Below are 17,240 nucleotides of genomic sequence, written 5' to 3' on the forward strand. Positions count from 1 at the left end.
AATAGTACCTTACATCCTAACCGCTTCTGTAGAATGCCGGCAGGCCGGCCGGGCGGGCGGCAGCGTAAGTCCCTGATGTCACGTGCCTGCGCCGCCTACTTTATGAATGAAGCAGGCGGCGCAGGCAAGTGACGTCAGTGAGTGACGCGCCGGCCGCCCGGCCTGCCTGGGTTCTACTGAAGCGGTTAGGATGTAAGGTACTATTAGGAGTGAGGGGGCATGTTTAATAACTATTGAATAAGACATCTTATAATTGTATACTGGAGCGGGGGGGGGGGGGGGATCTGTGGATGACATTTTTATGGGGGACATCTGTGGATGGCACAGTCATGGGCTGGGGGGGGTCTGTGGATGGCACTGTTATGGGCTGGGGGGGGGGGTCTGTGGATGGCACTGTTATGGGCTGGGGGGTCTGTGGATGGCACATATATAACAGTGCCATCCACAGATCCCCCCTCTAACAGTGCCAGCCACAGATCCCCCTGTAACAGTGTCCGTCACAGATCCCCCCCCCCATAACAGTGTCCGTCATCCACAGATCCCCCCATAACAGTGTCCGCCATCCACAGATCCCCACCATAACAGTGTCCGTCATCCACAGATCCCCCCATAACAGTGTCCGTCATCCACAGATCCCCCCCATAACAGTGTCCGTCATCCACAGATCCCCCCCATAACAGTGTCCGTCATCCACAGATCCCCCCATAACAGTGTCCGTCATCCACAGATCCCCCCATAACAGTGTCCGTCATCCACAGATCCCCCCATAACAGTGTCCGTCATCCACAGATCCCCAGTAATAGTGCCATCCACAGACCACCATTAGTTCCAAACACACAGCACACCTTTTGGTTAAAAATATTTTTTTTCTTATTTTCCTCCCCAAAAACCTAGGTGCGTCTTATAGGGCGAAAAATACGGTAACACCAAAAACTTGCAGGTATCTGAAAGTGTTCTCAAATTTTGATCAGTGTTCTTTTTCAACTATCTCATTTACATTTTTATTCTGTGCTTTAGAAATACTGCTTTTTTTTTTTTTTACTCATGTTAGGATATATTCACATAGGACTACACTATGACCTTGACATTTTGGAAATTGTGTGTTCTCTAATTTTGATAGTTACTGTATTCTGGTCTTAAACATCTTGCATGACAAGAGTATAACATGCTCTAGCAATGATATGGCACAAAATGCGGTAGTCCAAACACACAAAAATGTATTTAATCTTGACGCTACAAAATTTTAAGATAACGGTGTCAATATGGAGTGATAAGAAAACCCTGTGTCACACACAGTCCGAAAAATACAGTAGCTATTTCTCTTTTTTTCTAAGACGCCCTTTTTAGCAAGAAAAAAAACTTGCTAAAAAGTGCCTGCAACTTAGGCCCCTTTTTACACGGGCGGGAATTCCGTACGGGTGCAATGCGTGAGGTGAACGCATTGCACTCGTACTGAATCCGGACCTATTCATTCCAATGGGGCTGTGCACATGAGCAGTGATTTTAACGCATCACTGGTGCGTTGCATGAAAATCGCAGCAAGCTCTATATTGTGCATTTTTCCAGGCCCCATAGAAGTTATTGGGGCTGCGTGAAAATCGCAAGCATCCGCAACCAAGTGCAGATGCGGTGCAATTTTCACGCATGGTTGCTAGGAGACGATCGGGATGGGGACCCGATCTTTATTATTTTCCCTTCTAACATGGTTATAAGGGAAAATAATAGCATTCTTAATACGGAATGCTTAGTAAAATAGTGATGGAGGGGTTAAAAAATAAAAAACTATTAATAAACTCACCTTAATCCACTTGAATACTCAGCCTGGCATGTCTTCTTTATTTTTTGATGAAAAGGACCTGTGGTGACGTCACTGTGCTCTGATGAGCACAGTGACGTCATCAAAGGTCCTGAAGAAAGTAGAAAGAAGAGGAGATCCGCTACGCGATTAAGTGGATGGGGTGAGTTAAATTTGTTTATTATTTTTAACCCCTCAATGGACATTTTAGTAAGCATTCTGTATTAAGAATGCTATTATTTTCCCTTATAACCATGTTATAAGGGAAAATAATAAAATCTACAAAACACCTAACCCAAACCCGAACTTCTGTGAAGAAGTTCGGGTCTGGGTACCAAACATGCCGATTTTTCTCACGCGCGTGCAAAACGCATTAAACCGCTTTGCAGTCGCGCGGAAAAATCGCGCATTTTCCCGCAACACACCTGCATCTTGTCCGCGACGCCCGTGTGAAAGGGGCCTTATAGTCCGCAATCACTATGTTTATGCACTGGCCGGATGGCCCCTCAGCACTTGAGGGCTTGCTGGAGCTGAAGTGCGCCAGAGTTGCCTAGGTAACCATGACGCTTGCAGCATAGAGTGTTGGCTGTCTGCAGAGTTCGGGCAGCAGCATCAGGGGGAGGGCTGCTTTAGCCACTTATATCTCCGGATTGGAATCTGCTATAGGCATCTTCTTGTTTGGAAGCTGTCAGTCTAATCTTTAAAACAAGATCAGAATCGCTACAGTGTTTTCACAATGGTGAAAACACTGTAGTGCTTTTGGTGCACTCGCTATATGGCTTAATGTGCTTAAAATAAATCCCTCAAAACATGAAGAGTCATAAACCTTCTTACTGTGCTGGCATTCCCAACAGCTATACTGTCTGTAATCATCACAAATGACAGTGGCTTTTAAAATACTGATTGGATTCGGAACATGCAATTTCTCCAGTACTCCAGGAATAACATAAAACACTTAGTCAGTTAAAAATATATTGTAGGTACATACAGTGTTAAAGACTATCCCTGAGACATGTCTGGCTGGGGTCACTGCTGGTGTTTTAGTCCAGAGCAAGTCAGGAGCCCGTTGTGTAGAAAGGATTGTTATTGCTTTAACAGAGCTCCATATTCACACAGGATGAAATAGACACCAAGTTAACTTGTTCTTTGTGGCTCAAAATGAATTGATAAAGTTTAGATAAGCATTCAGGAATCCAGTGGGGTCCTCCAGCTGAGGGTAGTGACTGATGTGATCATCCAGTACAGTAAAGGTTGACTTGGGAATAAGTTTCCTACATGGAAAATAAAAGCTTTTAGAGCTTATATAATCCTAAACTTTCAGTTAAAGGGGTTCTGCAGTTTTTTTTTAAACTGATGATCTATCCTCTAGATAGATCATCAGCATCTGATTGGCGGGGGTCCGACACCCGGGACGCCTGCCGATCAGCTATTTGAGAGGGCAGCTGCGCTGGCAGTAGCGCCGCGGCCTTTTTTGCTGTTTACCGCAGGCCCAGTGACGTCACGAATAGTATCAATGGCCTGGGCGGGGCTAATCTCTGTTCACTTGAATGGAGATTAGCCCCGCCGAGGCCATTGATACTAGTCGTGACGTCACTGGGCCTGCGGTCAACAGCAAGAAGGCCGCTGCACTACTGCCAGCGCCGCTGCCTTCTCAAACAGCTGATCGGCAGGGGTCCCGGGTGTCGGACCCCCGCCGATCAGATGTTGATGATCTATCCAGAGGATAGATCATTAGTTTAAAAAAACTGCAGAACTCCTTCAAGTTCACTCCAATGGAGTTTAAGGGGTGTTGAGATCAGGCTTCTGTGCAATGTTGAGCACTCCATACAGTATTAGAATGTATTGGCTCCGATGAGCCGAAGTTATTGCTTCGTTCGGGTAATAACTTCATAAATTAATTTGTACTGTAAAAAACCTTTGTACCGAACTCTGGTTCGGTTCCAGGTACTACTTTGGCACCAAACTCAGGTTCGGCAAATGGTTTTTAATAGTACAAATTAATTTATGAAGTTATTACCCGAAGTCTCGTGAGACTTCGCAAAGCAATAACTTCGGCTCATCGGTGCCAATACATTCTAATACTGTATGGAGCTCCTGCTCCGTACAGTACTGGGACGAAGTTTTATGCGAATCGACTTCGGATGTTTCATCCGAAGTCGATTCGCTCATCCCTTATCATATCAGCTGGAGTCCGACTCCTAGCACCCCCTTCAATTACCTCTTTAAACGGATGGCGGTGCTCATGCGAGCTCTGCTTCAGCTTTAAAACTACCTGTGTGCCGTCTCATCTGCAGTGGCCGCGCGGTGTAATTACAACTGTTCATCCCATTCAGCAGGGGTGCTGGAAGTCGGACCCTTGACAATCTGACATTGATGACCTATACTGAGGATAGGGCATCAATATCTTTGCACTGCCCTACCCTTTAACCCCAACATCACATCAATATGTGCTTTCAGCTATTTATTGATCCACTAGAATGAGAGGTTTGGGCACTGATAATAGGTAAAACGCAGATTTAGGCCTCATGCACACGACCGTTCCGTTTTTTGCGGTCCGCAAACCACGGATCCGCAAAAAACGGAAGCCGCCAGTTTGCCTTTCGCAATTTGCGGAATGGAACGGGCGGCCCATTGTAGAAATGCCTATTCTTGTCCGCAAAACGGACTGTTCTTTTTTTTTTTCCGGGGCCACGGAACGGAGCAACGGATGCGGACAGCACATGGAGTGCTGTCCGCATCTTTTGCGGCCCCATTGAAGTGATTGGGTCCGCATCCGAGCCGGCGGCTCAGATGCGGACCCAAACAACGGTCGTGTGCATGAGGCCTTATAGACAGTCCACAAAAAAAAATAAAACTGCATTTTATTTTTTTACGTTTTTACTGCCTATGTGCCAGTACAGGACATGCTGTGTCATGTGGACAGTGGAGGACACAATGAGGAGAGAGAAGAAAGGGGTATTATTTTATCTTTCAGTCCTCTCTATAGTTCATCCAGTGTCCTCCGCTTTTTCTGCGACCAGCTCAGTCCCACTGTGTACAAAGTAGTGTACTTGAATTTATAACTCTAGATGCCATGGCTTTAAATTACATTTTTCTATAGGAGGACAGTACAGAGGCAACCAAGAGCATTCTTGCCAATTGGTGGTGGTTACTGAACAGAGGGATGCATAAGGAGTCGTCTCATCCAGAGCCTTCACCTCAAGCTTCCCTGTGTTCAAAAGCCACCACCAGCAACAATGAAGAATGCTCCTGGATTTATGTGGGGGACTGAACGTAAATGAATTTAAAGAAGCACTCCCACAAAAAGGTTTATTCTGTAACCTGTTATAAAGGTACATGATGTAACTAGTGAAGAGACTATATCTGTAAATTATAATCTCCCTTCTGATCCTCAGCTGTTTAATGTGACCAACATTCTGACTCTCTACATCTAACGTGTAGACAGGAAGCCAGTTTCTCTGTGTATTCCTATGGGATCCTCACTCTCGGGTCTCATGCACATGGACTTATTTTCTTTCCGTCTGTACCTTTTTTTTGCGGACCGTATGCGGAACCATTTAATTTCAATGGGTCCGCAAAAAAAAACGGAAGCTACTCCGTGTGCATTCCGTTTCCGTATGTCCATACTTCCGTTCCCCAAAAAAATACAACATTTCCTATTATTGTCTGCATTACGGACAAGGATAGGACTGTTCTATTAGGGGCCAGCTGTTCTGTTCCGCAAAATACGGAATGCACACGGCCATCATCCGTATTTTTTGCGGACTTGAAAATACATACGGTCGTGTGCATGAGGCCTCTATCCCATATGAATGAATAGAGAAGTAACTGACTTCCTGTCCTTTGTCAGTTGGAGAGGCAGAGTGTTGGTCACATGACACAGCTGAGGATCAGAAGGGAGGTTATAACTCACAAATACAGACATCGGTAAGAATATTACCTTCACTACAATTTACATCATATACCTTCTTTAAGAAGTCTCATGAAGGGAAAAAAAATTCACCTGGGGCATTAGGATGTGGTGTATGCCTGTAAAATCATCCATGATTTTTCGTTTAGTTTAAAGAAAACAATATCTGAAGAGGATGTTGGGAACCCTGACAAAATGTCGGGTTCTCTGTCTTTCACCGTTTTAGTTCACTCCAATGGAGTTTGAGGGTGTTGAGATCAGGCTTCTATGCAAGCCAGTTAAAGCTTCCACACAAAACATGTCAGACTATTTAGCTTATGAATTTTGCTATCAAGTTGGGGGCTTTGTAATACTGATGTAAATTCCAAATCTAGAATTTCTGTGTGTACTGTAGTGTTAAAGGAGTTGTGTCACTTCAGCAAATGGCATTTATCATGTAGAGAAAGGTAATACAAGGCACTTAGGCTACTTTCACACTCGCGTTTTGGCTTTCCGTTTGTGAGATCCGTCATGGGCTCTCACAAGCGGTCCAAAACTGATCAGTTTTGCCCTAATGCATTCTGAATGGAAAAGGATCCGCTCAGAATGCATCAGTTTGCCTCCGATCAGTCACCATTCCGCTTTGGAGGCGGACACCAAAACCCTGCCTGCAGCGTTTTTCTGTCCGCCTGACGAAGCGGAGCCAAACGGATCCGTCCTGGCACACAATGTAAGTCAATGTGGACGGATCAGTTTTCTCTGGCACAATAGAAAACGGATCCGTCCCCCATTGAATTTCAATGGTGTTCAAGACGGATCCGTCATGGCTATAGAAGACATAATACAACCGGATCCGTTCATGACGGATGCATGCGGTTGTATTGTAACGGAAGCGTTTTTGCAGATCCATGACTGATCCGAAAAAAACGGTAGTGTGAAAGTAGCTTAACTAATGTATTGTGATTGTCCATATTGTTCCCTTTGCTGGCTGGATTCATTATTCCATCACATTATGCACTGCTAGTTTCCATGGTTACGGCCACCCTGCAATTCAGGAGCTGTGGTCGTGCTTGCACACTATAGGAAAAATCACTGGCCTCTCTGGTGGCCTGGACCATGGCAGTGTGCATAGGCCGGCTCTTTTTCCTATATTGTGCAAGCACAGCCACCGCTGCCGGATTGCAGGGTGGTTGTAACCCCTGGATACGAAAAGTCTACAATGTGAAGGAAAAATGAATCCAGCCAGCAAAGGAAGCAATATGGACAATCACAGTACATTAGTAAGTGGCTTGTATTACCTTTGTCTACATGATAAATGCCATTTGCTGAAGTGACACAACCCCTTTAAGTGAATAGTGATGCTCCATACTGAAATCCCTCTCTCTTTATTTACGAGCGATTATTTTCTCTGTACATTGCGCCTCTCTTTATCATGCTGCCATGATACTGTTTTGGCCTGTGCTGCTCACCTATGTTATAGAATGGAGCTGTATATGATGTGGTTTATAATTAAAAAGTAGTTGGACTTACTTGTATTGATCCAAGAATTCAGGATGGGGATTGACTGGATCCAGTGGTCCATAAATTAAATGCACTATGGATACAGAAAGCAAATTGTAAAGTAAACAATTTTGTAAATGTTTGATGATGTTAAATTTGAGAAACAGGTCCATAAATTATCATTGTGTGATAAATTGAAATCTGTAGTTTTTATTCTGACTCCCAAGTAGCTCAAGACAATGCTACTCTATGGTCTTGGCCAACTCCACCCTCATCCAGAACAGCCCTATTCAGGTAAATTAGATTTTGGCAGCTACAGATTTCCATAAGATGCATTTTTAGTTCAGTAGCACCATGGGGGGCTTTAATAAGCCCATATTATGACTGCAAAAAAATGGCCTATATAGAAATGAAAGGCTACAATAAAGCTGACCCTGTGCATGGAGAGCAATAATATAACTGGGACTTCTAAGTAAAGAAGAAAAGTGGAGTAAATTTAGCACTTTTCTGATAATGCTGGTCTTGTGATATTCCAGTTTGGTACAGGAAACAAGTGCTGTATTATCAGATTTCTAAATATACTTCACCGTCTTATCTTCTACTGTTATTATGGCATCTAGGTTTTTGGGTTTTTTTCAAGAGAAAGTTGCCCTGTTCGTAGAACATAGAAGGAATACTCACATGGAACCGATGAATTGGTCAAAGCTCCCACCCAGCGTTCTCTGTACTTTCTGCGCTGGTTTATATACTGTAAAATACTAAGAGCCAAATTGAGGTTATAAAAAAATATATACTTTGGATATCCCTTTAAATCCAACTGGTAAGACCATGTAGTACATGTTAAATGAAACTATGACTTCATTTGATCTAGTACATGTCATCCATACTTGCCTATTTTGAGAAATATCTTTCAAGCACAACTTGTGGGTGGCACACTAAGCGGAAAATTGTTAAATGCCCCCCTAAATACACTAAACTACACAAGCTAAATCGTTAAATTTTCACATGCACAACCTTTGACTTGGCTTTGAGAAGCAGTCACTTGGCTTTGCAGAACAGCCTGTTCTTCTGGGAGGCCTACTGAACTTTCCAGGAGAACCAGCAGCACTGGTGTAAGCTTTGGTGTGGGGCTAATAAAAACCAATGCAATGTCAAGTAAGTTTACTATGCTTTACCTGTCTACTACTAGATTGCCATCGTTGATCCTGAGGGCAGTCCACATATCCCAGTATTCAGTGTCTGAAGGCTGAGTATAAGGTCCAAATACCTCACCGATACTGCCGATGCAAAAGCAGGAAATCGTGGTCAGGCAACTAATATCATCATCTACTAAGTATTAGAAATTGTTATTTTCTGATGATTAAAATTCCTATGTCATAGATTTGTTTTAGGGCTAATGCACATAGCTGTTGCTGTTTTTGCAAAACACGAATACCAGACGTGTGCATTCCGCATTTTGTGGAACGGAACGTCCTGCCCTTTATAGAACGGTCCTATCCTAGTCCATAAAACAGACAAGAATGGGACATGCTCTATTTTTTGCGGGGCAGCGGAACGGACAAACAGATAGCACACAGGTGTGCTGTCTGTATCTTTTGCGGGCCCACTGAAGTAAATGCAACCACATCCGACCGGCAAAAAACGCGGATTGGATGCGGACCAAAAATAAGTTCGTGTCCATGAGCCTCTACAAATATATTACATTAACAATGTGCAATTTACCACACTTCTAATATTTGTTTCCAAAGGAATATAGTTCAGTTTTTAAGAGGACGGCTATGTCATTTTTTTTTACCCTGTATTGCCCAATAACAAAATGTGTGGGAGAAGGAAGAGAATGCAGCCATGGCCAGCACCACTGAAGTAACCAGAAAGGCCTCATGCACACAAACGTATTTTGTTTCCGTGTCCGCTCAGTTTTTTTTGCGGATAGGATGCGGACCCATTCATTTTAATGGGTCTGCAAAAAAAGCGGACAGCACACCGTGTGCTGTCCGCATCTGTATGTCCGTTCCGTAGCCCCGGCAAAAAAATATAACATGTCCTATTCTTGTCCGTTTTAGGCATTGTTACAATGGATCCGCAAAAAAAAAAACTAATGGCATACGGATGTCATCCGTTTTAATTTTTTTTGCGGATCCGCGAAACACATTTGGTCGTGTGCATGTAGCCAAAGGGAGATGCAGAGTAAATATAAAACAGATATGATGATATTTCACTTTCATACCTTTGCTTCATTACTATACACCCATTCAGCTTGACCAGGCTGGAATATATATATTTTTTTATTATATACATCTTTAATTTACTTACCCTTTGCTAAAGAAGTAAAAGTTCATCAGTCTAGTTAGTATTGGTGAAAAAATCCCACCATCTTTCAGCAGCTGTTGGTAGGGAAAGAAATATTTGCTATAATGTAAGACTGAACAGCCTGAGTGACCTGAATGTTACTTCACAAATCTTTGGATCCCCGCCTAAATCATTGTAAGTTTCCAAACCCTTCTACTAATGAAATACAGACTTTAGCAAGAAGCACAATCTCAGTGTTGGCCTAAATTCAGATAGATGTTTTTGTCAGCACAAAATGCAGTTGTATCTGCAGGAAGCATGTCATGGAGGAGAAGGAGACGAGCCTCTTGATATATACGGTAGTCTTGTGGGAAAAGAGTCAATACAATTTGTAATTTTATACGTTTTAATCAGCTCTTTCTGATCTGCATTTGGCTGTTATCAGTGACAGATGGTATTCTCTGTGCAAAGGGTGTATTAGGCTACTTTCACACTACCGTTTTTGCTAGATCCGGCAGGATTCAGCAAAAACGCTCCTGTTACTGACAATACAACCATCTGCATCTGTTATGAACGGATCCGGTTGTATTATCTTTAACATAGCCCAGACGGATCCGTCATTAACTCCATTGAAAGTCAATGGGGGACGGGTCAGTTTTCTATTGTGTCAGAGAAAACTGATCAGTCTTCATGCTGCGTTTTTTTTCTCCGGTATGAGAGCGCAACCAAACGGAACGAAATGCATTCTTGTGCACTCCGTTCTGTTTAGTTACGTTCTGTCCCCATTGACAATGAATGGGGACAAAACGGAAGCGTTTTTTTTCCCGGTATTGAGACCCTATGATGGATCTCAATACTGGAAAATAGAAACGCTAGTGTGAAAGTAGCCTTAGATGGGCAGATTTTCAGCCCGTGAACACTCATTGGCGATCATCTTGCAGTGTAATACTACCACCGATTGCACAATGCTGAAAGATCAGGATTTGCAGGCGGCAGATTGTGCTGTCTAATTACGATCTGCCGCTGGCAAACCACTGTACAGCATGGGGACGAGCGATGGCATAGCGATCGCTCCTCCTCATTTTGTGTAGGGAGGGAACATTTCCGTCCTGACAATCACCTGCGTGATCGGGGTGTCTAATATACCCTTAAGTGTGTACACATAGCTGTCAGTCATTAATAAAATGGCCCCAGTGTACAAATGAACTCGGAAAGAGCAGAGATTTAAATATACACTCACCTAAAGAATTATTAGGAACACCATACTAGTACGGTGTTGGACCCCCTTTTGCCTTCAGAACTGCCTTAATTCTACGTGGCATTGATTCAACAAGGTGCTGATAGCATTCTTTAGAAATGTTGGCCCATATTGATAGGATAGCATCTTGCAGTTGATGGAGATTTGAGGGATGCACATCCAGGGCACGAAGCTCCCGTTCCACCACATCCCAAAGATGCTCTATTGAGTTGAGATCTGGTGACTGTGCGGGCCATTTTAGTACAGTGAACTCATTGTCATGTTCAAGAAACCAATTTGAAATGATTCGAGCTTTGTGACATGGTGCATTATCCTGCTGGAAGTAGCCATCAGAGGATGGATACATGTTCTCATTCTTTTTACGCCAAATTCGGACTCTACCATTTGAATGTCTTAACAGAAATCGAGACTCATCAGACCAGGCAACATTTTTCCAGTCTTCAACAGTCCAATTTTGGTGAGCTTGTGCAAATTGTAGCCTCTTTTTCCTATTTGTAGTGGAGATGAGTGGTACCCGGTGGGGTCTTCTGCTGTTGTAGCCCATCCGCCTCAAGGTTGTGCGTGTTGTGGCTTCACAAATGCTTTGCTGCATACCTCGGTTGTAACGAGTGGTTATTTCAGTCAACGTTGCTCTTCTATCAGCTTGAATCAGTCGGCCCATTCTCCTCTGACCTCTAGCATCCACAAGGCATTTTTGCCCACAGGACTGCCGCATACTGGATGTTTTTCCCTTTTCACACCATTCTTTGTAAACCCTAGAAATGGTTGTGCGTGAAAATCCCAGTAACTGAGCAGATTGTGAAATACTCAGACCGGCCCGTCTGGCACCAACAACCATGCCACGCTCAAAATTGCTTAAATCACCTTTCTTTCCCATTCTGTCATTCAGTTTGGAGTTCAGGAGATTGTCTTGACCAGGACCACCCCCCTAAATGCATTGAAGCAACTGCCATGTGATTGGTTGACTAGATAATTTCATTCATGAGAAATAGAACAGGTGTTCCTAATAATTCTTTAGGTGAGTGTATATAAGTTTTGCTGAATCTTTTTCCACAAATTTATATATCAATCTCCACCTGCCTGCAGAGTGCAGTGCACTTGGTGGTGACAGGTTCTGAGAGGTGTTGGCTGTGGATGACAGTGTACCTCTACTTATAGAACATATAGCCCCTGATTTATCAAGACAGACGTATGCTGCTCCAGTCTTGCCAAGGCAGGCTTCTAATTTATGAGAAGGCCTCTTGATAAATTAAATGCCTCTTCTGGCAGTCTGTGCGGTAGACTGAAATGTACTGAGCTGCCGTAGATTTCAGCCATTATTTAAGCCAGTTACTGCCGTAAATAATGATAAATGTGCCAGTACTGATGCCCCCACCCACACCACATCTCCTTCTTGGAAACCCGGTGAGAGTGTGGTTAAAATGCCAGTTGCGACTAAAAGCCAATATAATGTCAAAAGTTACTATTAGTAGGGGCCAAGGCATGGAGAACTCCACCAATAGAAAGCGCAAAAGGGCTCAACAGTATTGTTTTTTTCAAAGGGGTTTTCCGGGAGATTTAGGGCTCGTTCACACGAACGTGTGATGCCCATTGCTGTATTGCGGACTGCATTTGCAGATCCGCAATACACAGGCACCGTTCCATTGCCATTCTGCATCACGGATGCGGACCCATTCATTTCAATGGGTCCGCAAATCTGGAACGGTGTGGAACGAAACACTACGGAAGCACTACGGAGTGCTTTCTGGCGTTCCGTTCCATGCTACCACCCAGCAAAAAGATAGAACATGCTCTATATTTTTGCGGAACTGAAGGATTGCAGACCCATTCAAGTGTATGGTTCTGCGATCCCCATGCTCCTGCCCCACGGATGGTGCCCGTGCATTGCGGACCGCAATTTGCAGTCCACAGCAGGGGTTTCACACGTTCGTGTGAACAAGCCCTTATACTGATAACCTATCCTCTGCATAGGTCATCAGTTTCTGATCGTGGGGGTCTGACACCTGTGACCCCCGCCGATCAGATGTTCAAGAAGGAACTGGGGCTCGCAGTAGCTCTGCAGCCTTCTTTCAGCAAACCAAAGGCAGCACTGTCCATTTGATAGCGGCTGTGCTTGGTGTTGCAGCTCAGCCTCATTCACTTCTATGGCACTGTGACCGATTGCCTAGGCCATGTGATGGCACGTTCAAGCTGAGAGAAGGCCGCTGCCTTCTCAAACAGCTGATCGGCAGGGGTCCCAGGTGTCGGACCCGCACTGATTACTTATTCAGAGGAAAACCCTTTGAAACTGGGGTACACTCTAAGGTCCGTCAGTAGTGTTAATGAAAGAATAGCTTTTGTTCTTCAGGATCATCACATGTGGAATATCTAACAATGATTTTGCTAGAAACCATTCAAGAACCAACCTTCTGAATTAATCTGGGGTGATGTGTCTCTGGGAAGATTCCTGCAAATTAAAAAGGAACATATTAGCAAAGAATCTGCCCTCTTGCAAGCCATGGAACACCTACAACATGCACACAGAAAGAGATATGTCTTTATAAAGTATATATACGTTTTACAGAAGTCACTGCAGTTCCACCAGAACTAAAATTCCACATAGTATTTATCAGTTATATAAGTAAAGTTGGCTGTGCACATGAATCATATACCCTAACTGTTCAATGTAAGCCACATAGCCAAACTGGATGTTAAGGAACTCAGCTTGTAAGGATAAATGGATACACCTAGAACTTTATGGAATATAATAAGCAATTATTTTAAAAAGATGTAAAAGAAATAATAATACGGAACCACAAAATGTTTTAAGCATATAGTAGAGTTAAGCAGCCATCATTTCCCTATAAGAGAAATTAGAAATATGAATTGATACTGCACTGCTAGTTATTACTAAATACATCTAGTCCCTAACATCCTAATATACAGAGCTACGGACAGTGCAGTACAACACAGCAGCTTCTCAGAGCTGGCCTAGGTGCGTCAAATCGTCTTACCTCCATTAGAGAGACACAAACTACCGATGTTAATATGTCCTTGTCTTTGGTGTTCATACCTAAGGAAAAACAACATAGGCAAGTTCTAAATGTGAAAATGCAGTTTTTGGCTATAGTTTTGGAGCCATACATGCCTCCTAAGATACAACCAAGTGCTGCATGACTGTTGTGACCAACACAAGAAAGATGGGGAGCTCTGGAATAGTTATGTTCAGCACTGTTCCAGAGGTCAACCCCCTTCTATCTTCTACTAAGCCACAGCCACTGGTGTGCGAGTGGTATTTGGTAAAAAATTGGGGGCATGCATGGAGCATAGCTAAAAGCTAGGTTTTATTTCCACCTTTAGGATACAGCCATACAGGGCAGAATTTGTGCTGCAGATTTGTTACGGATTTTGTGTGGATATCACCCTATAAATTACAAAGGTTGAAATCGGCAGTGGAAATCCGCAGCATAAATTGACATGTTGTGGATTTAAAATTTCAGTTTATGCTGTGTTTTTTTTTTTGTTTTTGTTTTTACACCATGTGGATATTTCATAAAAATCCTATCCACATTGCTGATACCGTAAAAAGCTTCGGATTTGCCACAGCATTTATACCATGTGTGGCTGTACTTTTAGGGTGGTACCCCACAAAGCTTTTTGTGGTAGCTTTTGAAGCAGTTTTTTGACCCATATTCAGAAATGAATCCAGCAGGAAGGATAAATATAAGTCCTTCCTTGTTATTTCTCCATTCCTTTTGAATACACTGCTGGCTTCGGCTCGAAAACTGCCACAAACACTGGGGTGTTTTTCTGAAAACACCATAACAAACACAAATAAAAACCTACATGTAATTATGGCGGGTATAGTACTGACCTATAAAGCAATTCCTGGGCGACAGTATCTCCATAATCATGAGAAAGTAAGTTCACTTTTTGATCTGTTAAGCCAAGGTGACTGATCAGTGCTTCCACGATACTGGCCTGCTCAAAAATGGAATAGCGGTGGAATCTCTGCAAAATTAATATTATTATAAACAGATCAAACCTCAAATTTGTAAAAAATAAAATAAAAAATCCTGATGTAGACCATATGCTATATGCAACGGATAGAGTTTAAGATAAACTAAAAAAATAATAATAATAATTTGGAGAATCTACCTTCAGAAGCCGCACTCTGGTTTTGCTCGTCAACATCCGGTTTGGTGCAAATCACAGGTACCACTGCGGCCGATGACTGGCCAATAATTGGCTCTAGTGGCACTCGTGATCCTCGTCAAACTAGAAGTTGCTGAGCGGGAACACAGCAAAGCAGCGGTGGACCAGAGGGGCCGAACCCTGCTGCAGAAAGCAGGTAAGTATGCTTCTCTATGTAGGTCCAGCAAAAGAGTAAAAAAGAGAAATTAAGACAAAAAATGCAGCAAGGACAACTAGGCATGCACAAACGACAAATACTTATAATGCAAAATTAAAGCGATGATAAAACATGAAGAAAATCATTTATAGTTATTTTTGGGAAACAATGATGAAGATAGACCCTGAATACTATACAACACATGACCTGCTGTACTTACTGGCTTGTCACTAAAACCAAAGCCTATGAAGTCCAGGGCAATCACTCTTTGAAATCTTTGTGTTAGCCCTTCCCAGATCTGCAATTGGATACAATACAAAACTATGAAGACCATGACACAATAAAAGTAATTTATGAAAATATAAGGGGCAGTGCCTTAAAGAGGTTATCCAATAGTACAAATATCCCCCACAATGCCCAGGGCCCAGCACCCGCATCCCTCCGGACTCCTGCATGGCCACCGCTACATCTCCCCATTGTATGGATAAAAACATCTGGCGATGGGGGGGGGGGGGGGGGGGGGAGCAGCTGGCCGTGATGCTAGGGAGGCTGATCACTGTCACAATCTGCTATTGGCTGCTCACCCCCGTCGCCGGATGTTTTGATTCGTGCGACGGGGAGATGTAGCGGTGGCCATGCAGGGATCCGGAAGGACGCATGTAAGTATCATCTATAAGAGGGGCACTGGCATTGTGGGGGATATCTGTACTATTGGATAACACCTTCAAGCTGGCAATACCCATTAGTCTATAGTTCATATCAACCCTTTGACTGTGCAGATGAGCGCATGTTGATATGTGCCTTTGTAGGTTATGCAGATGAATACCTAGGATGTGGCCACTGCACCTGAAGCTCCAGTCAGTTTCTGTAGCAGCCAGCCCCCCGCCCCACTGACAGGACCAGGCAGTGTAGATGTAATCATGCCTGGCCCTGAAATCTCATGGCTATGCAGTACATGGCCAGGCATATGGAATCTCCAGCCCTATACTGCACAGCCACGAGATTTCAAGGCCAGGTATGATTATGTCTACACTGCCTGGCTCGGTCAGTCAAATTGAGTAGGGGGGCTGTCATAGAAACTGTGCAAATGGAGCCACATATCAACATGGGACCAAGTGTGTTTCTTTCATCTGCACAAAGGGTTGTATTTCCAGGTGTGTGAGGACAGATTCCCTTTCAATAAATATTTTAAACTGTTAGACACGCCTTGATAATTTTTTAAATATACTTTATTTATAGATTTTTACTGTTTTACAAGCAAAAAAGAGGACCTCAAAGTTTGACCATGTATGTAGTCTATGGATTCTGCACTGAGTACCATGCATCACCACAGCTTGAACAACTGTAACAACCAATATGGACTAAAATGTGTATAGCCGTTTCAGCGAACTGATCGTTTCAGCAGATGGTTGTTCATTTGCTATTGAACCATCAACTTCTTTCTAATGTGTATGGACACTTTTAGGGTGATTCAATGGCAGATACAGCTGAACATTGGAAGAATCAGGAAGAATTACAAGTTCCTTGTGAGCTGCTCAAACGGGATTCAATGGTAAACTGCCAACTTTCAGAGAAGAATATGGCCCACGTTTTTGAGACATTTCACAACTGTGATTTATGTATAAACTGCATTGTATCTGGTGCAGCACACTTTTATATAAAACACATTAGATTTACCTTGTACCAGTCGTAGCTTGATGTTGGGAATCCATGTAAAATAATCACCACATCTGAGCTTCCCACAGCTCCCCAAGATTCTTAAAATGTAAAAAAAATAAAAGATTATATATATATATATTCACTCCTCAACACTGAAATTGCAACACCAAAAAGGAAAAGTTGAAGTCACAGGATCTGCAAATAATAAAAAAAAAATAATGGAAACAATATATTCAAAACATCTCGCTTTATGTAGTATCGAGTAGGAATGCCACGCTCAGAAATACACACACTTACCTGCCTTGGCATGCTATCAATGAGGTTATGGAATGTCCTGCCATGCTGAATGCACTTGGGCATGGAAATGATTAACATACATTGCTGGAAGCTCCCTATGTAATTGCCGACCAATGATGACCTTTATGTGCTCAATGAGAGACAAATCTGGAGATGCTGCAGGCCATGGCAGCATGTTAAAGGTCACACAGACTGCTCACAGTAACACAAGCAACATGCGGCC

At 43.2% G+C, this 17,240-nt stretch overlaps 1 protein-coding gene across 3 annotated transcripts in view; it reads right to left on the reverse strand.

Moving 5' to 3' along the window:
* Positions 1-2,634: 2,634 nt before the first annotated feature.
* The window catches only part of MEST, a 36,511-nt gene continuing 21,905 nt past the window's right edge, over positions 2,635-17,240 (reverse strand). For all 3 annotated transcript variants that reach the window (XM_040413425.1, XM_040413427.1, XM_040413426.1), the window contains exons 3-12: positions 16,739-16,818; positions 15,282-15,359; positions 14,585-14,721; positions 13,725-13,783; positions 13,137-13,177; positions 9,498-9,568; positions 8,360-8,461; positions 7,866-7,942; positions 7,215-7,278; positions 2,635-3,066 (exon numbers count right to left, since the gene is read on the reverse strand). In XM_040413425.1, the coding sequence (XP_040269359.1) occupies positions 2,949-3,066; positions 7,215-7,278; positions 7,866-7,942; positions 8,360-8,461; positions 9,498-9,568; positions 13,137-13,177; positions 13,725-13,783; positions 14,585-14,721; positions 15,282-15,359; positions 16,739-16,818 (827 nt within the window). In that variant the 3' untranslated portion in view covers positions 2,635-2,948. The remainder of the gene's footprint in view (positions 3,067-7,214; positions 7,279-7,865; positions 7,943-8,359; positions 8,462-9,497; positions 9,569-13,136; positions 13,178-13,724; positions 13,784-14,584; positions 14,722-15,281; positions 15,360-16,738; positions 16,819-17,240) is intronic.

The sequence above is a fragment of the Bufo bufo genome, chromosome 1 (assembly GCF_905171765.1).
Source record: "Bufo bufo chromosome 1, aBufBuf1.1, whole genome shotgun sequence".
Lineage (NCBI taxonomy): Eukaryota > Metazoa > Chordata > Amphibia > Anura > Bufonidae > Bufo > Bufo bufo.